The following is a 24,951-nucleotide window of genomic DNA, read 5'->3' as shown; positions in this document are numbered from 1 at the left end:
ACATTTTGGGAAATATCACAGTGACGTACAAAATTCAATCTTCCCTTTCTGACCTGATAAACATAAATCCACACGCTACTACAGAACAGCAACTGAAAAGATATTTCTATTTTCTTTTTTCTTATTTCCAGGGAGATGTAGCTAATGAGGTTGAGACCGAACAGATCGTCCACGATGCTTCAGTCATGTCTTTCGCAGCTGGAAGTTACTCCTCATACGTGCAGGTCCGAGGTTCTGTGCCGCTGTACTGGTCCCAGGACATTTCCACGATGATGCCGAAACCTCCAATAAGATGTAAGACTGCTGTTCTACATTTCATTAAAAAGTCTGCTATCTTTATTCTCCGGCATGAGGGAAAAAATACGGGTGAAACATCCAGCATCACGTGATGAACGTATACCTTCTGGCTTCTGGATATTTTAGGAGTCCAGCGCTATTCTACCGTGTACAACTGAAAGGATAAAGAACTGGTAGAGTGAACTTTCCACATTATGCTGCCAAGGATCGGAAATAACCTTTTTGGCACCAGGAGAAGGGCATAGTCTAATAGGAAAAACTAAATTGAAATAACAGATTAGCTCTGTACCAAGGAGATTTCTTTCAGAAAGACATTTTAAAAAACAGAGGGTGAGGGCAGGATGATCCCTTCTTCTTTGTATTTTACTTTCCAGTCTCGTTATGAGCAAGATAAAAACACAAAACCGGGGCCAGGGGAGGGGATGGCTCTGAGAATGATGACACTGGAGACTGATGTGTGTGCTTCTCTGTCTGGTGTGTGTTTGTCTGTGATGTCTGTGTTAAATGTTGATCTCCGTTCTGACTGATTTGCCCTTTTATTCATCCTCAGATGATATTTACTTGCATGAGATACACTCGGCATGTCCCTAAAATCCCTTTGATTATTAACTTGTATTGTGGTCCTGATGCCCATCAATCCTTACAGAATGTCCTCATTGGACATCTATGAAACCCGCTCAAATCTTGTTTTCACAGTGTGTCTGTGTATATGTACTTTGATATTATGCTGTGAATATTAATATACTTCCCAGTCATATTTTTCCCCTTTTTTTTTCTTTTGTATTTGCCAATTGTGCAACTGACTATATTAAGAAAAACAATTTTCAAATTGTATTTAGATTATTTTCTTGTATGCAGAATTTAAATTTGAGTGGAAAATAATTGCACAGCGAGGACTGGGAGGTGGCGATCATGGGAAACGGCTCAGATAATATTCAAAAGTGCTTATTTGCATATTTGACAGGCTCGATGCAGATTTCACCAAGAAACGGTGATGTCTTACTGGTGATGATGGGTTTGACATAAATAGGAGCTGGAAAGCGGCTGATGACGATAGATTTTATCCCCCCAAAAAAGCTAAGTATAGAAAGCATTGAGGGGGGGCACAGCAGAGGTAGAGAGTTCAGTATCCCGACGGCCTGGTGGATGAGGCTATCTCTCAGTCTGCTGGTCCTGGTCTGCAGTCTTCAGTCTCCTCCCTGGTGGCAGCAGACAGAGGCAGCTGCGTGAGGAGTGGGTGGCATCACCTGCAATGCAGAGAGCTTTGCACGTGAGTCGAGTCTTGTAAATGTCCTGAAGGGATGGGAGAGAGGCATCGATTATCCTTTCAGCTGCTCTCACTGTGCGCTGGAGAGTGGCTCCGTACCGGGGGGGATGCAGGTGCAGGATGCTATCGATGGGGCCTCTGTAGGAGGTGCTCATGATGGTGGCTGGGGCTCGGGCTTTCCTCAGTTTGCAGACAAAGTAGAGGTTGTTGAGCCTTCTTGGCCAGTGATGCTGCTCTCCCTCTCCACGGCAGCGCCATTGATAGAGGGGAGGAGCATTCTGGGTGTGAACTCTCCTGAAGTCCATAATAATCTCTTTTGTCTTGTCCACATTCAGAGAGAAATTGTTGTGTCTGCATCTCACTCTTGTAGTCTGTCTCGTCCCCGATGCTGATGAGACCTACAACAGTCGTCTCATCCGTAGCCTTAATGAGAAGGTTGTAGTTGTGTCTCGCTGTGCAGTCATGGGTCAGCAGGGTGAAGAGCAGGGGGCTCAAAACACATCCTTGCGGGGCCTCCGTGTTCATAGTGATGGTGCTGGATGTGTTGCTGCATAAATCAGCCTTTACCCAGTTGTCGCATCAGAAGTAGCCTTAAAGCAGGAAAGTCATGCTGAGTTTCAGCAGGCTGAAATGATTAAAAACTATCTCCGGGCTGCATGGATGAGGCCTCAAACCTCTCCTTGCTCTCAATCGAGAGGGACATCGACATCGACATATTACTTTTTATGTCATAATTATGACTTACCGTGGGGATATTTTTATTTTTAAGGCTAAGATTTTGTCTTATTTTTTTCTTTTACTGGTGGAAATGGGCTTCCATAGACATCACTGGATGTCATTTGATTTTTATCTCCAGTTTGATACTTATATCTTAAAGTCTGCATTAGGCTTATAATTAGGTTTGACACAATGACTGGCAAAATGCATGGTGCTAGAACCTCATGTGATGGTTCTGACCGTGTGCTGCTGCTGTGGTTGTGTGTCAGAGGCGCTGATCTGTGGCATTTTTTTCTTTTTAGCAATTTATGTTTTAACAGGGATGTTTAGGCCACAAGGGCCCATCAAGAATGCTCCGCCCCTGCACACAGTCTAGGTTTTAGTAGTTGTTCTGAAGCACAAATTAAAACACCTCAAAACGACTTGGTGAATCCATCTGACGTGCGTTTTTTCTTTTCAGTGTCTCTGCTGCTGCATTTACATCTGGACATTTTTGTGATCTTTGACAGCTTAAACTACTAATTTGCTGTTCTTCACCTTAGAATTCAGTATAAACAATTAAAAGAATTCTAAATGATCGTTTTACGTCTCTGGAAAAGAAACCCCTTGCTGTTAAAGCAACACAAAGGACCTTTCTTTTTTTTTTTTTGCAGTTTTTAATGCAGAAATGACGAAGGCTTTACTAGTCCTGTAGTTACTTTTATTACGCCATATTTACCTGTCTCAAGCAATTAGGGAGTTTGAAATTGTTAAAAGATTAAGATTGTATATGTTTGCGGAAAAAAAGCCAGTTGTAGTTGATCATAAAATTGCAGCTGAATACAAACTGAACTGTAAACAACTGTAATATTTATCTGATTCTGGTGCTGAGCACAGTTTAGATAAATCTCAGTGGCTTGGCTGAGACCGGTGAAGCTCACTGACTTTCAGACAACTGTCAATATGACCAGTACTGCCTTGCCATTGCCATGACTGTCAAACTCATTGTTACATAAGTACATTTTTAATGTGTTTTATGGCTGCCCTGAAATTGACAGACGTCATGATTGTGAAGGAGATGACCTGATTTTCATGCCTTTCCTCCTCCATCATCATCATTAAAGGTGCTCCCTCCCAAAACCTCGGAAGCTCTTATCTCACCTTAGATGTGAGCAAAGGCGCAGTGGAAAAAATGATGAGTAGATGTGGTGGGGAGAAGCTGAAAAATGGGAACTTTCAATTCTATTCCCAGTTTTGAAAGGCTGGCACCCATCCATGTGAGCCAAATGGCATTAACAATCTGACCTAGCGCCGTCTGTCTGTCCTACGTCAGCCTCACACGTCCAGTTTTGAGGCAGATGTGGAGCTCTCCATGTAAAGTGGAAGGAGGCAGTAATTCCTGTTTAGAAGTACAAAGACTGAAGATGGGAATTGATTCATGGTTTCATCAGAGAACCTGATGCTTATTTGGGTCCTTGAGCTGAGAGTACTTTAAAGCTGGGAAGTTTGAAGCAACTTTTCAAAATAATGCCATTAACTGTTTATTTATTAATATACAGTGATGTAGGACGGGGGGCATGATGGTGTGAGTGTACCCCTCTTATTGCCCACTAATAGTTGGGGGAAGGTTCCAGCCGGCCAACATGACCCTGAAAAGGCTTAAGTAGATGAAATAAACAGACTTGTGGAAAAATTATATTTCAAACAAATGAATGTAACAATGATTTGGTATGAAAATAATGTTCTAAAAAGATTTCGTCTTTGACGAGCAGAGGATCTCCATTTTGTCAACAAATGTGTGAGAAGATCATTTTAAAAAAAGAAAAAATGTTTCTCACAGACGGATCAGAAAGGGTAATTATTTAAGTCTGTAAAGGGGAAACGGCATCAAAAGAGATTTTTTTTTTAATAACTGATAAATCCACATGGATTACTCTCCAAAAGAGAACAACAATTTACAGTAAGCCATGTCCAGATATGACAGGATGGAAGCTGTCTGGGATGGATCAACACTTTTTTTTTTTTTTTTTTTTTTTTTTTTTTTCTGCTTTTGGAAGAAAGCAGAAATTAAGAGTTAATAAATACATGTAAGTGGGCATGGTTAAATGTTTTCCATTTCCAAAGCAGTAAAAGCTCAGCCGTTGCCCACTTACTGTGTCATTTTGCAGACTTGAAATACAAAAATGCATTTATGTTAGCAAATGAAATTGAATTAATGAGACCACATTAAATATCCCAAGTTTATAAGTAAACGTAAGAATCACTTTTATTTATTTTTTTTTCCATTTTCCACTTTGTCCAAACTGAAAATGACTCGACTCTTTTACACTGCAATGTTCATGTTTCCACTTGTATTGGCTTCATGCTGTCTTTATAGGATATTATCAGCACATGTGCAGTGAGGCAAGGCAAGTTTATTTATATAGCACAATTCAACACAAGGTAATTAAAAGTGCTTTACAACAACATTCAAAGCGCCAAGAAATAATTAGATGGTAAATAACAGATAAAATGAAATAAAATTATGAGAAAAGAAGGTAAAATGATAAGAAGCACAAGTTGTTAAAAAGTAAGGGCAGTAGAGTACAGCAGGTAAGTATTTAATTTAAGAGTACGCTTCAGTAAACAGTAATGTTTTTATCCTGATTTAAAGGAGCTGACGGTTGGAGCAGACCTCAGGTCTACAGGAAGTTTGTTCCACCGGTGAGGAGCAGAATAACTGAACGCTGCCTCACCTTGCAGTAAAGGAATCAAGATGCGCTTTATTCATTAATATCGAAAAGTAATCTCACCTCGTTCTTCCTCTCTTCTTTCCAGTGGACCAGGCAGACCCCTACGCCCACGTGGCTGCCCTCCACTTCGACCAGATGCTGCAGCGGTTTGGCTCTCCTATCATCATCCTCAATCTGGTCAAGGTGACATATTTTCAGACTCTTATTGAATTCCGTCCGATGACTCGATTCTTTCTTGTAAGGTGTAACCACCCCGAATTTCAGAGATTCCCCTCAAACATCTTCACACAATAGTACGACCAGCTTCATTGATGTTTAAACGAGAAAACCAGCCTTTATTAAGCGAAGAGCGCAGTTTATAGACACTGTCTCTTTATGCTATTGACATTCATATACAGAAATCGTATATAATTAAATCAAAATCTGAATTTTAAGGAACCAATTTTATGCTCATTTACAGGTTCATGATGTTATGAGGATGTAAAAGTATAGATTTACATGATTTCTTTTTTGTTCATCACTTCAGAGTACATGGCATTAAGGGCAGCATTAAAAAAAATGCAGACCATTTCTCTCATGGACCTGCAGAAATATGTTTGAGTTGTATGTTCTATGTTTCGACACTCATGTGCATTTTTAAACGTTTTCCACCATGGAAATGTCATGCCATAAGGTTGGGGCTATGGTAATGGTACAGCTGTCATCCTGTCATAGATCACAAAGAATGTGAAATAACGTAAAATAACAGATAAGTAATAAGTATTGCTACACGTGAAATGACTGCTTGCGCTCTGTGGGTTTCACAGGCCAGAGTGGGAAGTGTAATTTACCAAGCACTTAACTGACCCTGAGTGAGTTTCTCAGTGGTTTGTGATTACCAGCTGTTGAAAACATCTGATATTGATCTTTTCTGCACTACACTTCCAAGTCAGCAGCAATGACGGAAAAGAACGATCCTGGCCTTTTTCCCCCCTCTTTGTCATCCCCCAATATGTAGGGGTAATGTTAAACATGAGTCTTGATTTTGAAAAATGTATAAAAAAAAAAGACTTCAATATTGTGTAACTGTAAAATGTGATACTAATCAATACTTTAACCATTTCTGTGTGAAAAGAAAGTGAACAAAAGATTGCTTGAGTTATGATATAATAATTGCTTTCTTGCTGTTTTCGTCCTGGTGTGCATCACATTTAACAGCTTCTGTTGGGCACAGAGCCTTTGTAATTTGTAGCTTGGATTTCAGGCTCACGTTGTCACTCACAAGAGGAGCTGTGCCACGAGGAGCCAATCACAGACCTCAGATGTCCACACAAGCCGCAGCCATGTGAAATTTGCAGACCTTGGAGAATAAAAGGGCGGCGGGTTCCCCCTCCTTTCTCAATATATCCTCGCACTAATCACAGACAGACAGTCAGAGGGAGGCAGAAAAATGGAAATCAGTTCAAAAAAACAAAAAGAGTCCACGTCTCTCCGGTGGAAAGTATGCTCAGCCGGTGCATTGTCATTTCTGGAATATGTACACAATTGTATTCTTTGCAGCACGTTTCCAGGTGTGTAGGAGTAGGAAGGGGAGGGAGAGATGGGGGCACACATGGCCAAGCATGTGAGTGGCTTTTACAATCAGTAAATCTGAATATAGTTATTCCTCAATGCTGGGCTTAGCTTTCATTGTCTCCACAAAGGTAGTTTATGTAAAGTCAAGTTATTTATCCTTTTTTTTTTTTTCTCATTCTGAATGAACGAAGTTTTAATACTTCCAACACAGACCGAAACACAAAATAATAGAGAAAAAAATACGAGAAGAGCAAATGCATAAAACTAACATTTAACCAACGCTTCAGGTGTATAAAACTGTAGGTCAAAATAATTACTACACATATATCCATTGCTTAAAATGTCACATGTCTTTCACCTTCTCACTGGTCTGTATGAATGCTTCATAGTCCCGCCTTTTCACACAATAACCAAGGTTATCACTGTCTTAGTTACCTGTGATCACTACATGCATGCTTTTGTCACTGTGTTTGTTCACGTGTAAGATGCTTGTGGTACCTCATTCATGCTTTGTGAGGGTGCGTGAATGTATGTATTGATTGCCAGACAATGTGACATGGTCTGCAGTGGGGGTTAGGAAATGCACTGGTAATTTGACTGGCTGCTGTGCATTCATGCTGATTATTAACCAGAGTTATGGGTCATAAAGGTACAATGGGGGGAGGGATGAAGAGAACATAATGGTCATTGTGACAACATTACATAGAGAAGGTCTGAGTTCAATGTGTAATGCAAACGGTTTTGCTTATAAGAGGAATCGATATCAATTGAGGAAGTTGACATCTCTGTACAGCCAGTTTATACTTTAGTCTTATGCAGAAGTCAGTGAGCCCTTCTCGTAATCCTGTTTTGCTGATTTTAGCAGGTCTAAGGCAAATCAAACCTCAGATTAATAACGACATATAACTCTTTCTCAATTGGCAATTATTTAGCAAAAGTAAAGCCAAAAAAAAAGGTATTTTCTGGGTAAGACTTCATACCCACAAAAAGCATTTGAGGAAAGACATCAGCAATGGTCTTAGAGAATCAATTGTTGCTGTGCATCAACTTTGGAAGTCTTATTTTACTAAACTATTTCAAAACAATTTAAACTTTAACCTTTTACAACTGGAAACCATTCAAGATACTTCCCAGTCTTCCCAGTAGTGGAAATTGATCCCAAAGTCAGCCTGTGTAAGACTCAGAGAAATATAAATCTAAGTTCAAAACTCTGACCCTGTAGGCCTTGATGACCATGTTACATGTTAAAGTCCATGACGGTACAAGTATAAAAAAACTGAACGTGTAATGTTTGTTTGACTGGATGATGAAGAAAGAGTCTTTTCTCTAAAAAGAGCATGGGAACAGGTTTTTGTTCTGAGCTTTTTTTGTTTTTAGAGTACAGGACAGAAGGCACAGAACAGACAGTAAATATGTCTTTAATTTGTCAAAACAACCCAAAAAAGTATGACTGTGTTCACTCTGTCCATGTTTCGTGCTCAGATTCAACAGGAGCCTTTGAAGTGTTTGTCTTTCTCTGAGGACACTGTGGTTGACTAATTAATCAATGAAACCAAAAAATCTCATTATTGTATATCTTCTCCCATCACCATTGGAACACAAGAAGGACCAGGGGTTATAACGATTCATCAGAATCACCTAAATATAAGCCTTTTCAGGTCTTTCCAGTCATGCACGTGACTAAGCACGCATCTCTTTATTGTTGTATAGAAACGTGAGAAAAGGAAACACGAGAAGATCCTGAGTGAAGAGCTCTTCCCAGCTGTGGTCAACCTCAATCAGTTCCTCCCTCCAGACCACTGGATCGACTACATCGCATGGGACATGGCCCGCTACACCAAGAGGTTGTAACAGTGTAGCAATAAAGGCAGCTAAAACTTCCTTAAACGGTTCAGTTTTTGATTGTATTGTTAACAAGAAAATGTTATGTTTTAAAGAAGGAAAAAAGAAAGAACAAACTTTTGTTCTCTTGTTCTACCACTAGAAAGTAATACTTAAATGAGCAAGTTTTGTCAAAGAGTGAAAACAGTTAAGCTTGCATTCAAAAGTTAAGTTGTAAGTTGGGCCATCTGGTAAAACATTCATGCAAACTCTTCCAGCACTTTCATCGCACGGTATTAATGGTTTTCAGTTAATGCCGATAAGATTTAATAATTTACAACATGGCCTTGCTTGACAAGTTTTAATGTCTTGCAAGTAGAACTTTGAAAGGATAGTATCATATTAGGTTCAGTCAATAAACCTTCATGAAATCTGTAACTGTTTAAAGGCTTATTAATGTCACATTAATGCCTCTTTGTTTTTCAGTAAATTATGCAATGTTCTGGACCGCTTGAGCATGATAGCAGAGAATGTGGTCAAACGAACAGGTTTCTTCATTAATCGCTCAGACTTCTTCTGTCACACCCTCAGACCAGACGACAGGTGAGGCTAAATTACACCACGTTTTTGCTTCTTTCCCCAACGAAAATAGAGGAGGCTGAAACACACGTGATCGGAGTAGATTTAAACGTTGTTAGCCTGCAGTCAAAGATCTCTGCTGACAAGCTTGGTAAATTGTCATCCATATATTAAGACCATGGCTTCTCCCCCGTGTGCATATTTTAATTGCTTTCAGCCACCATCGCAATTTTGTTACATAACCTAACTACTATGCCACAGCCAGCCCAAAATAATTGCCCTTTCTTTTGTAATACACAGAACCCTTGCACTGCACATTCATGCACATAGCCAACGCTCTCGTGTACAAAATAGAAACAGGTTCTTCATAGTCATTTATAATGATGCACTAATGATACAGTAACAGCACCTGTAGCCTTCAACGTGCAGAAATGGCTCGTGCTTATTGCTGTATTCCTTGGGCACATGTTCATGCATACCGTAAATACTTTTGTTCCTTAATCTCAAACCATTTCTATCCTACCAACTACACTTGAAAATAAACCAACATTTCTCTCGTAAAGTTTTTGCAATTGTCTTTGAAACTCTCCTTTTAAATAATAATAGAAACTTAACATGTGGATCGTGATCATTGTTCAAATCATTTAAAAATATTTTATTAATCCCCAAAGGGAAATTAATTACTTTAATTATTTGATAATTTATAATTTAATTTGTTTAATCTAATTATTATCATAAATGTGAAAGACAATTTGTGAAAGAGAATTTAACTGAAGAACAGTTTAATTTATGTATTTTCTTTACATTTTTCTTTTCCTTCCTTCACCCATTTGACTTTTTTGTCATTTTTGCAGGTGGGGAGATTTGGGTGGACAAATTACATTCAGCGGACGACTGCAAGTATGTTAAAAAAAAAAAAGGAAATTAGTGTAATTTATGTTTTATAAATGTGAAGTTTAAAAGAAGGCTGCAGAGTTCTGCTTATCACTTGAGTCAGTTAGTTATGTGATTAAACCCACATATTAATGGGATATTCATGCACCGTTGTTTCTTCGCCAAGGAAATAGCTTTTGTCTCGGCTTACTTGAACAATATTCCACCTTTATTCCAACACTGAGCTAAAACTAGGGTGACGCAATTGCAGCCGGGGCATAATTTCATATTTTAAAATAAATTTTGAAGTTCTATCTTACAAACAGTGACCTTTTTTAATACGTTGTTCTAAGAAGACAATATGACTCCACATAAATGAATAGATTGTTAGGCTACGTGCCAGAAATGAAATATTTTAAAACTCCACAGTGGCTTATAAATCAATTTTACTGACTTAATGGTTAAGTTGACTCTTGTTGAATAGTTCCAGATCCACTGTAGAACCAGTATCTGGAAACCCAAACAAAAATACAAAATATTTGTAATCTAAACCATCAAGAACTGTAAAGGCAAGGTTTAAAACATTTTAATAATTTCTAAAATCCTCAATAAACAAATATAATCTGAGCAAGATGAGCAGTAGAGACATATTGACAAAAACACAATACAACTTTTTTTTTTTTTACCATTTTCTTTAACTGAATCTCTAAATGTCTGCATCTAATATTTTTATAATGTTTTTATAGTGCTGACTCTATTCGTTTCTGATGCTGTAAATCTATTCGTTGTGTTCTAATTTTGATACTTGATATAAAAAAAAAACCACTTGTACGTTAATTAAGTCTTTATCGTTGTAGACTGGTGTGTTGCGGACCAACTGTGTAGATTGTTTGGACCGGACCAATACAGCCCAGTTTATGGTGGGAAAATGTGCCTTGGCCTATCAACTTTATGCACTGGGGATGATTGACAAGCCCAAGCTGCAGTTCGATACTGATTGCGTGAGGTAAAGTTATAAACAATCAAATATGCTTCATTCATATATACCGGTATGTCTGTTTTTGTATTTGTTTTGTGACAAAGTATTTGTGTCCAACCAATTGGTTACTTAAATTTCCAGTTAAATTCAAAAGAAAAAAATTATCTTAGACAGGATTAAAACAATACACTGTTTGCTCCACAAACTCCCAAAAAATCTGCAGTTGTTTCTCAGTACCGTGCCACCTTGGCTCCGTTTAATTCAGATTGGACATTTGGTTTTTCCTCTGAGGTCAGTAGGGAGAATGCCTGAAGGCTGAACTAGATGTGCACTACAGAGAGCAAGGATCTGCCACATGCTTGACCTGCCTGTCTGCTAACAAGCTTCTGACTCATCTAGCAATAAAATTATCTTGAGAAGAAAACTTCCGCTAAAGACACTCCCACTTTTTTTTTGTTTTTCTTTTTTAAACAAATTGCAAATTTCTGTAAAGCCCCAGCTGACAAAAATCAAAACAAAGATTTCCTTGTTTTTGCACCAACCTGCATGTCTTTGCTGTCCCGTGTATGGCTCAGGTTGTTTGAGGAGCTGTACGAGGACCACGGAGATACTTTATCTCTGCAGTACGGCGGCTCTCAGCTGGTCCACAGGGTGAAGACCTACCGCAAGATTGCACCCTGGACGCAGCACTCCAAGGACATCATGCAGACGCTGTCCCGCTATTACAGCAATGCTTTCTCAGGTGTGTGTTACATACACTAACGGGAACATAAACAAATCCTTCATAATTAGTCACAATCATTTTCCCTACCTTTTTTATTCTGAGATCCATCCATATTTAAACCCAGTAAATTTAATCTACTCTCATGTTCCAGGTTGCCTTAGAAACTAGACTCAGCTGTTGAATACACAGATACGGTTCACTGTACGGCTAGATATTGTATAGACAAGTAACCACACACCAACCTTTTCCTACTTGAATGGAAAACAGGATATCAAGCTTGTAATAAAACTAATTATTTGAAATGAGCCGGTATAAGTATTTACAGCTAAAAACATGCTTTCAGATCCATTTTGGTAACGATATATGTTAAGTGCATGCATTTTTCATGGGTTGCTGCATATTTCATCTAACGAAAAAAATACTAGGTGATACGACCAAGTATTAAGAATATAAAATAAAAAAAAGAGAGAATAATATTCCAGTAAAAAGAAAGCCTCTGCTCAGTCTTTTTCAGCACCATATAGGTGAGAAGAGGAGAGTTAGAGTAACACATTTAAATTTGTGAACAAAATTTGAAGCCAAACCTTTAGATTGTCAAACCAAAACTACAGAACAATCTGTAGTTTTGGTTTGAAGAACTGGTGTGCTCTCCTCACTGTCATGTTATGTTTACAGTTCAATCCAAACCTGCAATATAATTATATTATATAATATAAAAGTTAATTGAGGGGGATGTATGGTACTGTAGAAGGTTATAGTAAAAATACTTCCTGAAATATATTTTTTTACTACTTATAAATCCTACTAAATGCAACCCTATACCAAAGAAGAAAAAAAAATGAAGCCTTTGTTTCTGCAGTACTACGTCAGCTATCCTCACTGTAACGTTTGTCAGTGGTTTATGTATTCAAATCCATTGGAAAGATTATTACAGTTTTTTCTAGAAACATTGATTGGGCTCTTGAAGGCTACAAACACATGACTTTTGAGACTATTTGATGTAGTAAATTGTTGCCAGGAGAATTCTTTAAATTACGCAATTTACAGCCTAGATTTTATGTCTAGTCTAAATGGCTGTGTGATCCGAGTCACTGAACAACAGTGTCCACAGGTGTTTTCACAGTGTACTAGTAACTGCCCCAGAAATGAATGGGAATATTATGTTTTAAGCCAGGAAAAACGGAGCTGCGTTGTTTGACCTACTTACTCGACTGCTGCCTCCTTTCTTTGCTTTGTACTCATGCATTACACTTAATTTTGAAAGGAAAAAAAAGAAAAATTGTATCATTGGTTGTTGAGCCACAAAAAGTAGCAGATTGTTTATCCAGAGTGAAATGTCAAGAGGTGCAGGCTTATACAACACACACACACACACACACACACACACACACACACACACACACACACACACACACACACACACACACACACACACACACATGCATGTACACACTTGCAGACACTTTGTTACACAAGTACTTCACTTTTGTTTTCCATGCTTCACCCTCAATTATCCCTTGACCTATATCAGTTCTTATGTTGTAAAGTGGCTGACCGAGATGACTCTTGGTCTGTGACTCTCGAAGGAAAAATGACGAAGGCTCCAAAAGGGAGGGAAAGCAAAATCAAAAACGCCATGTTGTTCTACACAGGTTGGTGTCTGCTGCCAAACTGGCCTCTTACAATGACATATCCTTTATATGGATCCAATTATAATTAACCTACTAGGCTTATTAACTATCACAGCTGTATCAAGAGTCAAATTTAGTTGGGCTTTTTTTTATTTTGCAATTACCAGTAAACCGAATACATTACATTTTAGTAATATATTTTTGATATTCTCGTCCTCAAATAATGCCCAAGGGAAATGATTCATTTTTACCACTAAGATCAAAATTATTGGCCTCCAAGAAACTGCAGCACATTTGCCCAAGTACTGACCAATAACTGCAATATTTAAAACTACATAAGGCAGTATTTAAGTTTCTTTACACATAATGTAGAGAAAATTGAGGTGGAAACTAAATTCAAACCACAGCTCTGCGGTCACAAGTGTCTCGTTTGGACTACTGCAAAAGTTTGTTTGCTTGCTTAAACAAGAAAGAACTGGCTCTTCTTCAGCAAGTCCAAAATTCTGCTGCAAGGCTGCTGACCTGCTCAAATAGAAGGGCTCACATCACCCCAATTTTAAAAACTATTCACTGACTCTCCGTCCCTTTTCGTTTTAACTTTAAAATTTTGGTGCTGACTTTTAGAGCTCTGCGTGGTCAGGCCCCCTCCTACATCAAGGACCTACTACACTCCATCTCAGAGGCTGAGATCATGTGACCAGAGCTCATGGTCCCTCGTACCGGCTTTAAGACACGAGGAGATCGCTCCTTCCAGGCCGTTGCACCGAGGCTCTGGAACCATCTCCCGCTGTCTCTACGTTCTCTGGACTCCATCAACGCTTTTAAGAACAAACTTAAAATAATATATAAAAATGTATATATATTTATAAAATAAATATATATGATATATTAAAATATATATAATGTATATTATATACTTAAAATGCATATATATATGCCTTACGTTTTTACCAACATGGTATTAACCATTAATATATATGCAGAAAAAAAAATATGAACAAACTTAAAACCCACCTGTTTCGCCAAGCTTTTAAACATTAGTAGTGAGAGGGTCGTTTTATGACCACCATGTTGATTTTATGTACTTTTATTCTAGGAGTTTTTATCGGTATTGTCTTGTTTTTATCGTATTTCTACTTTTATTGTCGTATTTTATTTGTGTTATTATTGATCTTGTTTGTTTTTTTTTGTGAAGCACCTTGTGACATTCTGTTGTCTGTGAAAGGTGCTATATAAATAAAATTGACTTACTTACACAAAACCTTTGCACCTGTTGTATTGGAATTATCTGGAAAATTAAGAGACTCAATTGCTGATAGAATTATGAGCCAGGGGCCGGGGTCAGAGGTCAACATTTATTTCCAGGGAAAAGCAGTTAAACAAAAACAAAGTTTAACTTAAAGGGGACCTATTATGAAAAACATGTTTTTTCTTACTTTAACATATATAAAGTGGTCTCCCCTCAGCCTGCCAACTCAGAGAAGGAGGAAAGCAACCAAATTCTGCAGTGTCTGTACAGCCGCCCGGATGAGCCGTCCAGTGTGATGTGGCTTCTACGAGCCGTTCAGATTCTGCTCCCGTCGTGACGTCACGACAGGAGCGATAAGTGAAACCACGCCCACAACTAACTCCGCCGGCCGGAGCTTCCGCTATTTTTTCGTAGCGGTGTATCACGTCATTCAGGCAGCCAATCAGCACAGTGCCTCATTATCATAGCAGCCCGCTCACTCAGATTCCCACATAGAGAAGGAGGTTAGAAACGGGAAAGAGAGCTTGTTTTTAAGACATTCAAGGCCTGTTTAAAATAGGTATTAGATGCCGTAATAGGTCCCCTTTAAACTGCCCCATTGAGTCCTACAACAAAAAGGTAGATGGCAACCACTTGCAGAGGAAAAGATCAAAAACAGAAAAACCAGGATTAAAAATGTTCAGTGCAACAACTAATCTCAGGTGTGGGGTCTTGGCTAATAAAATCAAAGATTCAACGGACTAGCAAGGACTGGAAAACAGGAGAAACTAAGAATCAAAGCAGCAGGGTAGATAGTAATGATGATGAGGGTCAGATGTGTGCCAGCAGTTCAGCCTCTGCCTACCAGGTGTAAGTGGAGCATCAGGCTGAGGTGATAGTGGGAAAGAGGGGGGTGATGTTGAGTTGACATGCTACAATGTAACGAAATCATCCAGAATGCTTTGTCTCATGCTTTTATAGACCACAATTAGATTGTAATTATCTAACGTGGCTGGTGGAGCAGGATGCACACGTGTGGCTCCACACTCAGGTGCTGGGTTGCAGGCTCTCGTAGCCCTAAATGTTTTACAGTGGTGGAAAGGAGAGGGTTTGAATGTTAGTTGCTGATGTGAACAGAATACAAGATAAATTCAGCATAAATGCAGCTTTAACAGTGATTAATAGACATGAACATGTCTTTTGTTTTTTCTTTGCTGTGTGAATAGCAGGGAAAGTGTGCCTTTTGAGTGTATTTTGAGACTGAAGTTGAAGAGAATGAGGGTTTAGTCTGACAATTTTATTAAAGTGCAATATACATTGATTTCTTTTTCTTCAAGATACTCTTCTATGCAGCAGTCGAGCTCCTAAGAACTCCACATGAATACTAATTGTAGCTCACTTTACCTGTCATTGGTTTTAAGGTTATGGCTGATAGGTGTACTATAAGAGTAAATCTCAAAGATTAACAGAAAATGATATCTTTGATACACCTGCATATAACATTTCGTTCATGGAAAAAGAGGTTTAATAGCTTTTAGTTTGGCTTCTGGTAAGCTGTTCCAACGATTTAAAAGTGCAAATCTTCATTGACCGGTAATTTAGTTCTGGTTTTCACTGGTAATAGTCAGTTTTATGTACTTTAGTTCACTGTTTATTCTAAGTTAAACCTGTGATAGCTCACCAAGCTGTTCATGAAGAAAAAAAAGCCAGCAAATAGACATTGAAGATTGTTTTCTTAAAATAAACATAATTTCCCTCACTGTGTCCAGATGCTGACAGACAAGATGCCATCAACTTGTTCCTCCAAGTTTACCAGCCTTCTGAGGGGAAGCCGCACCTGTGGGAGCTGCCCACCGACTTCTACCTGCATCAGAAAAGCACCATGGCCCTCCCCCAAGACAGACGCAGGTAAACATGCAACCCAAACTGGGAAAGAGTTTGGTCTTATAACAAAGGTCTGTCTGTCTGTCTGTCTGTCTGTCTGTCTGTCTGTCTGTCTGTCTGTCTGTCTGTCTGTCTGTCTGTCTGTCTGTCTGTCTTATAACAAAGACATGTCTGTCTGTCTGTCTGTCTTGTAACAAAGACATGCAGTGATTACTTTTATGAATCTGCAGAGTATGAACCCAATACATTTCATGTATGTACACACTTGCCGACAAATACACACTTGATTGCCTTTTAGTACTTGACATGGGTCAAGGAAGTAATCCTTTGGCCATGTTGTTAAATTAGCAGTTGATGCATGTCAGCTCTTGATTCAGTGCCATCTTAGGAATGGGAGAACATTGCAGCTCAGGCTTGCACCCTTGCCCTTTACTGTATGTACCAAATTTCCTGCAGATTACATTTTTTTTAATGCTTTTCATTGTAGAAGGGGAAGAACATTTTCTGTTGCATTTGTTGAAAAAGTGGGGATCCTCTTCCCATCTTTGCTCCTTAAAGACTCAGCCTGTCAAAATAACATTTTTTGGATTGTGTTTGCTCCGGGGTTGAAAAAAAAAAACAAGTAGATGAAACAAATAAATGTTTCACCTCTCACAGCGCAAACACATTTGCACCAGAATCTATAATTGTCACTGTATTCAAAACACCAAAAAAACCTGATTTAGTCCCCGGCAAAACACGCTGTTCACATGAGTGCGTAGGAGGATTATTATTGCTTTTGTGGTCAGTTTAAGTGGATTCAATCAAGCCTTTTCTTCAACCTGACAAAAGTCACAGCGTTTTGACCTCTTTTTAAGATGGATTCCATTGTGAACACACGCATCCATCTTCCCACCCCTCAACTACTGCAACAGCCTCTTTATTAGCTGTACTGCAGGAGGTAGACGCTACCTCCTTTTAAAATAATCAAATATTCCTCAAATCAAATTTTGAACTGATATTTCAACATGAAATCATTGCAGTGTATCTGTACTTTACATGATGTCCTAACTCCTGCTAAAAATCGATTGCATTTCATATCAGGCTTTGTCTCAGGATTGCTCTGTGATTGATGTTGTTTTGTTTATTTCATGCTTTCATTGTTTTGACCCGACTGTCTTTGACAGCCCACTAGTTTTTGCATTCACAATGGTTCCAGGGACCTTTCTCGTTATTCCAAGACATAACCATGACTGAAATAATACTAAATTCAATCTCGGCAGCCACACAGTGCACATTAGTTCTCAAAATTGCCGTAAGTAGCACAACGGACATTAAAGTAAACCACATAATCGCATTTATTCAAATTGAACACATTGAATAAAATCTGATGTATTCAGGTGTACAGTAGGTCAAAATCTAGGTTATATGAAGCCCCAAATGGGTCAGAAAACATATCAATCCGTAACAGGTTTTCTAAAAGGTTTTGTAAGTGTTTGTCTTTTTCCATCTCCAGCTACACACTGTGGTGGTCAGAGGGAATCCTGTCCTACCTTCCTGTTCCCTACGATGAAGGTAGCTGCAAAACTCTCATTTCCACAACAGGTCCATATAATAAAAGTCGATTGTGTTTGACTCATTAGGTTTCAAGGTCGAGGTGTAAATATTGAGGTAACCATTAAGTATTAGTAGCTGCTTTAGCAGGACTGGTCTTTTTATGAGACATCTGTACAATACTAACACGTACGTCTCTGTCTTGTAAAGTTTGTTTTTGAGTTTGTTCACGTACAATAAGGATTCTTTTTTCATGTGCTGATGCAGTTGCCTGTGAGGAAACGATGAAGAAGGTCAAAGTGAAGAGGGTGAACTACTTTGATGAAAATATTGACATCTACACAGAGTTTTTCAAACCTTACGAGCTCACCTCCTTTGATGACACTTTCTGCATTGCCATGACCAATTCTGCAAGGTGGATACACACACACACACACACACACACACACACACACACTCTCACACACGCATGCACAAAAACAACACGAGATGTCTGAGGTTCCCTGTTTAAAAAAACAAACTGTTCTGCAGTGTACCACACAATCTTTTGCTCTTCACTATGTTCAGTATTAAGGTTCCTCTTTAATTGGTTTTCATAAAGGGAATTTATGCCAAAGTCAGTGGGAGTGGATCCAAGTCCATTCACGGTTCGCAAGCCAGAGGAAACGGCGAAATCAGTGCTGGGGTGAGTGCCTCCATCTCTGCACTAGGGATGTTATTGTTTTTTTGAGTAATAAATCCCATGTCACCATGCCCTTACACACACACAGCCTCATTAGTCATCGTGTTCTCAGGTAACCAAAAACAACCCTATTTTTGCTGGGAGATCACACTGATGACTTGTATGCGTATGCATACAATTTTGAAATAATAACTAGTGCACGGAAATTAAATGTAAAGCTTGTACTTGGGCCAGCGACCTCATTTTCTGGTGGTTTTATTGGAAAGCAACATGTCCACTAGTACACTTGATTGCACTTGATTGATGATCAGTTTTATGTTCGTTGCTGATTCTGTTTCATTGTAAGGAGATAAATATGTCTAATAACTTTTTACTAATGATAAAATCCAGTTTTGTGATTGAATAAGTTATTAATGCGATTTGAATTTGCATACAGCATTTTAAAAATTTTCCTTAATCAAAAGAAACCTGCTTCAGATCTCTGTGTTTCACAATCCATACTTTACCATCCCCCCAGAGTCATGTACATTACATTGCCACTGCATTTGATAAATGTAATTATACCAGAATAAAGATTACAAATGTATGTTTTGACCTGATCTCATGTGTTTTAAACAAATACCTATGTGTTTCACCCGTGCGAACACTGACAGCAGCAAAAGCAACAAGGAGGAGACGGTGCTCCAAAGGAAGACTGCAGCCAGCGCACCTCCTCCCCCAAGTGAAGAAGCCATTTCTACTACATCGGAAGACGACTCTGAAGAGGACCGGGACGACGAGGGCTCTGTGTCCCAGCGCTCCACCCCCATCAAGCTGCTGACGGAGTCTGGCGAGGGCAGTCGTACGCAGGAGGTATGAAACCACACAGCGTGCCACGAAACAGGTTTGCACGCTGAAAGCCAAATGTTAACATGAGGGGAAACCTTTTTCTAAATTGTTTTTTAATTGAAACAATCGAATGTGACAGAAATATGTGAATCTTATCTCAATGACTAAGCTCTTCAGAGACCAGGAAAAAAATAAAAATGAATGTATAACTTTAAAGCTTTTGCTGCTTTTTTAAATGAGGATCTCCAATCTAGAATAGATAAGTCATTTCAAGACTTTAGGGAAATACCATGTCAGTTTTCCAAATACTTGTGTTTACGGCCTCAAATGTATTTTAATCTTCCAATTTAAGTATGTCACCCTCATATTGTTTCATCCTGCTCACCTCCCTCGAGTCTACAAACAGAAATGAGTTCTCTTTTTGTTTGCGTCAGTTGGAGGAGATGTCACCTTAATGAGTCTTTTTAATAGAGCAGAGACTCAAATTTGCGTTGGCTTGTGGTTATGCTTGTTTAGTCAGAAATACCCTTATTACATCTTATTGGCATGATTATAATACAACATGCACTTGATTGTTTTTGAGTTTTAAGTAGGTTTGTTTGCTGAGAAATCTTTAGGTTTAAATGCTGGAAACAAAAACATATACAAATAAAACTGTACGTAAGCATTCGTTGTGATGTCTCATAGGAAAATTCTCTGTTGGGCATCATCTTCAGATGACTTTACATCTCTGTCCAGGATCAACTGGCTGGCGTCCCACTTGATTCAAGGAAGAGCTCAGTTTCTTCTCTATAAAAAGAGTTGATCCAGTGTCGCTCATCATTAAAATGACCCTCTGTGCTTTACTCAAAAATCTTCTCTCCCAAACGGTTAATCTGAACAAAATACCAGGTGAGATGTTGAGAATGTGTTAGATGTCACAATACATTTAACATTCCAATTGGATTGTCAAGCTAACCACAGTAGCTACTGCGGGCCAACATGTCGAGCAGTTCATGCACTAACCACCTCAGTGTCTAGGTCGTTTAGTGTACCATATCTGCTTGACTCTTATTTTAATTCAGCATGCCAATCAAGATTCAAGATTCTTTATTTGCCATTGTTCATAAGCTAGCTTTGTCTTGCACATTGCACTTATGTGAACCCCCTCCCTGATTACACTGGATGTCCCTTTGCAGCAAGGACCAGATAATTTCTTGTACTTGGGCACGTGATGATTCAATTTTCCCTCTTATGGATTATTTAGATTCTACAGTGTAGTGGTTAGCAGCCTTGCTGTCACGTTGTGGACTCTTCAGGCTCACGAACAGCTTACAGATTCCTCCAGTAAAGGAACTCTACATATACATGGCTGTCTGTGCTGCTGTGACAGAGAGGAATGACAGAAATGGCACCAACTCACAATTCCAGTACATGGAACGTTTTGATGTTGCAAATCCTGCAGCTGACAATCCAAAATATCCATATGGTGAATGATAGAGATTTAAAAGTAGAAACTTCCTTGCATTTTTCCAATAGGTTGCATAGTTGTGCATAAAGCTGGGAATCATCACAGACCAGTGCCTGCATTCCAACAAGGCTGGTGTCCTAGAAGCACAATTAAGTAAATGACAGCTGAACTCTATTGAAACATTTGAAGAAATTGCTAAACACGCTGGCGTGCGTGTGCGTGTGCGCGTGTGTGTGTGTATACATATATACACACACACAGTACAGACGTGTATATATATATATATATATATATATATATATATATATATGACTTTTCAGGAAATTACTGTAGTTTTAGCCCAGGCATAAGACGTATAGATATGTTTTATCAAGTGCGCAGAAGACAACTGGTTATTAGCCTTTTTTAAAGATTCAGAGACATTGGCAACCGACTACTTCATAGATGTAGATCTAGGTGTTGCCATAAACTCCAAAAGACTGTTTAGATCCAATCCAAATTAATTTCTTACATGAATATTTCTGAATTTCATTTAATTTCTAGCTCACTTCTTCACAGATAATAAAATTACTACGCTCACATATTTATTCATTTGTAGTACTAAATTACATCCTGTTTAAGTATGCTTGGACTAAAAGGTCATTCCATTATACGTATTGCACATGAGAGCATTTCAGAAATGTTGGCATCACTGTTGCTGTGTCAAATGTGCCATATGTTGCCATATTAAAATTACTGTTCCACAACTAGAGGGATCACCACTCAGACTGGTGATATCCTGGTAGGTGATGATAAAAGACCACAGTCTCAGAGGGTGCACAGCCTTTCACAACCGAGTAGAAAGTTTTCTATGTGGTTCACCATATGTTGTATGTGTGTACATAGCAGTTGTGACAGATTGTCCCAACCTGCCATCTCTACATCAGTATTTATTTTACACCCCATGTGCTCTGGTGGCACGTTTACCTCCTCTCTTGACCTAGATTTTATAGAACAGCAGGGACATAAAAGCACATTAATCAGGACAGGTAGGAAGTGAGTGTGTCAGTAAAGTGGAACAAATGCACCAGCGAGGGTCATTTAGTCTCATTTCAATTTCAGTGATGATGGTCCCCAACCTTAATTAATTCCTCAGCTGGTGACTCAACAAAGAAGCCAAACACTGGAAGGAGTGTGTGTGTAAGTATGTGTGTGTATATGTGTGTATATATATATATATATATATATATATATATATATATATATATATATATATATATATATATATATATATATATATATATATATATATATATATATATATATATATATATATATATATATATATATATATATATATATATATATATATATATATATATATGTGTGTGTGTGTATCTGCCAGTTTTTTTTTTTGTTTGTTTTGTGGATCATGTGGTCTTAGCATCTCTACTTCTAAATGGTATCCCTCTTATTTCAAGACAGCTCTGATTAAAAATGTCAGTCAGTGATGCTTTTGCATCCCACTGTCAACCACTGTCCACCTCGTCAAATTCAAGATTTTCAGCATCGTGTAAAAAAACATACTTGCAAAGAAAGATGGAGTTATCAGTTGCCATTTTAGTGGTCCACTCTACCACTTTAGTCTTGGTCAACTGCTGAGTTAAGCTTTCATCTATTTCGTTTTTTGTTTTTTTTTGAGCGAAATTCCTCAACACTTATTAGATAGATTGCGATTAAATGTAGGTGTCCTAGTCAGCTCCAGTAAAAAAGCTTTGTCCCACTTAAAAAAAAAAAAGGCTGAACTTAATTCAACAAATCTAAAGGTTTTGTTTTCTTCATTTTAAATGTGTACACAATCATATATTGGCAATCTAAACTATAGGAGGGAAAGGCTATGTGACAAGTCATGAATACATTATTTTAGCATTATATGTTTATATATTTCAATTGTGTAATTGCTGTTGATGTTTCACAAAATATTAACATATAATATTAACACATTAAATGTACATTTTGTGAAGAACTGTGATTTATTAAACTTCAAGACGGTTCAATGTTATTGTAAGAAACTGGGCTCTGAGCATGGCCTCATCGATGTTATCTCTACAACTAAACAAAGTACACTTTTTGTGTACATTTTTGTTGTGGCAAGGACTGAGAAATTAGTCAGAGTAAAGGTGAACGTGGACATAAATGAATGTGCTCCAAGAAAATGTCTATTAAGGTACTCCTGGAAAAGTCTATGGCTGTACAATTCGGTCCCGCCCATCAATTCTAGTTGAGAAATCATTTTTCTGTCACAAAAAAAAGAGAAACTGTTAAAAGAATCAGTCACGCCTTTTGCGGGATCATTTTTCGTGCTGTCAGTGTTGCAGAAGGTGCTTCAACGAAATAAAAAGTCAAAGGTGTGAACACTTATATGAGTGTGATTTAAATTTTAAGTACAGTAAATTAGTGAAACACTTTTTTTTGTCATAAAATTTGATTGAATGTTTTTAAGATTAGTCTGAAAGATGATAATATGAGGGAAAAAAATCATAAAGTGAAGTCTTAAAATGTTCCTGCAGATGGCAGATAAACATGCTTGGATTTATATATTTATTTTTCACAAATGCATAAAGTATATAAGCAACATTACACCCACATAATTTTCTTAAACTTACTTGTTTTGTATTAACTGAGCACAAAGACTATGCCGCAGAAATCTCAAATCTCTGACCCTGCTTCTTCTTTCTCTCCATCCATCTTTCCCTCCCTCCTGATTTATGATATATTGTCTCTCGCTTCTCTGTCTTGTCAGGGCCTTGAGCAATGAGCCGCTCATGAATATTTGTGTTTCGAGTTGGACATCTAGCTCACGTGTCGGGCTCACATATCCCGTGTTTCTGCTTGCAGGGCTGTCCCTGAGAATGGATTGGGTGGCAGCACAACACACAGCTGCTGAAATATTTAAACATTCGATCATTACTCCGTTTGCCATGAAATTACACACGCTCATTTATTATTCCAGCTCAGTACGGGCATGTGTGTGCTTGTATACACCTGTGGTATATGCAGAAGAGCAGACACATGCTCCGTATGAAGGTGTTTATGGTGGAGCGTGTGTTCACACACAATAAGAACGTGTGTATTTTTCTGATCTTGTTTAATCAGTTGTGTTCACAGCTGTCACTCCTTGGATGTGGTCCTGTAATTCCCCCCTGATCCAGTCTCCCCCACCCTGCAGCTCAGATCAATACACAGTCAGTGAGAATTGAAAGCATCAAATGGAGCATTTAGCTGCAGTGTCATAAACCAGTCAAAGAGAAAAAATGACAAAGCAGGATGCTGTCGGGGGATTCCTGAATGTGCTGTTACATAAAACTTTTATTTTTTGCACTTCCTAAAAGTTTAGAGGAAGAAATTCAAATGAACTTCTTGTCTTAAAGACCTAAACATCTTGCGTAACATGGAGAAAATACTTGTCCAGCTGTTAAAACCCACTCCAGACACCGTTGGGATTAGTGTACATCAAATTTGTTAGATGTTGGATAAAAGGCATTTTAAGGTTGCAAATCGGCCTGCTTCTAAAAGGTTTTTGCATAAATCTGATCAATATCTTTATGGCTGCAGGTGCTTCAATTATATAGTTTACCATAGATAATATGATTGTCTATGTTCATTAGACCACATTAATCTAGACCTGTTATCTTTAACATTTAAAGGTATTGTGACATCATTTTTAACATGCTTTTAACACTATTAAAAGTCTTGGCCAACATCCCTCAAATGTGTCTAAAAGAGTGTAACAAGAAAAACTTCACTCTTGTACTCCATTCCTGGCTTTTTATTACAGTGTTTTTTTGCGCCGTGAAAAATGCTTCCTTTCCCCCCTTTCCTGTCAATCATTGCTCCGCTCCTCCTCCAAACCTCCTCCTCCTCCAGCCATACGCTCACAGCGGCGTCGGAGAGTTAAGCCGGGAGTGACAGGCGAAGCATGCACGGAAAAGCAGCAGGGAGAACCACAGCAAACAATCATAAAAATAAAGGCATGTAAATAAAGTGTCCCCTTATCTTAAGTCCAGTCAGTGGCCGCGGGTCTTTTTAGCAGTTTTCCTCCGCTGATGAGAACAAAAGAGGCTGTAAACAGCTCCGTGTTAAGCCTGATTTATGGTTCCGCGTTAAATCGATGCAGAGCCTACGCCGTAGGGTTCAGCGTATGGTGCGCGTCG

At 38.5% G+C, this 24,951-nt stretch overlaps 1 protein-coding gene across 2 annotated transcripts in view; it reads left to right on the top strand.

Moving 5' to 3' along the window:
- Positions 1–24,951, top strand: part of fig4a (FIG4 phosphoinositide 5-phosphatase a) — a 53,571-nt gene that overhangs the window by 19,740 nt on the left and 8,880 nt on the right. Inside the window, exons 10-21 of one of the 2 annotated variants that reach the window (XM_061746683.1) lie at positions 132–294; positions 5,078–5,175; positions 8,257–8,390; positions 8,854–8,970; positions 9,801–9,846; positions 10,677–10,825; positions 11,374–11,540; positions 16,151–16,289; positions 17,761–17,819; positions 18,066–18,213; positions 18,400–18,483; positions 19,137–19,332. In XM_061746683.1, coding sequence (XP_061602667.1) covers positions 132–294; positions 5,078–5,175; positions 8,257–8,390; positions 8,854–8,970; positions 9,801–9,846; positions 10,677–10,825; positions 11,374–11,540; positions 16,151–16,289; positions 17,761–17,819; positions 18,066–18,213; positions 18,400–18,483; positions 19,137–19,332 — 1,500 coding nt within the window. Of the gene's footprint in view, positions 1–131; positions 295–5,077; positions 5,176–8,256; positions 8,391–8,853; positions 8,971–9,800; positions 9,847–10,676; positions 10,826–11,373; positions 11,541–16,150; positions 16,290–17,760; positions 17,820–18,065; positions 18,214–18,399; positions 18,484–19,133; positions 19,333–24,951 lie in introns of both variants that reach the window. The other variant, XM_061746682.1, reaches the window with a different exon arrangement.

Source organism: Cololabis saira, chromosome 18, assembly GCF_033807715.1.
Source record: "Cololabis saira isolate AMF1-May2022 chromosome 18, fColSai1.1, whole genome shotgun sequence".
Classification (NCBI taxonomy): domain Eukaryota; kingdom Metazoa; phylum Chordata; class Actinopteri; order Beloniformes; family Belonidae; genus Cololabis; species Cololabis saira.
This window is presented reverse-complemented; position numbering and strand designations above follow the sequence as displayed.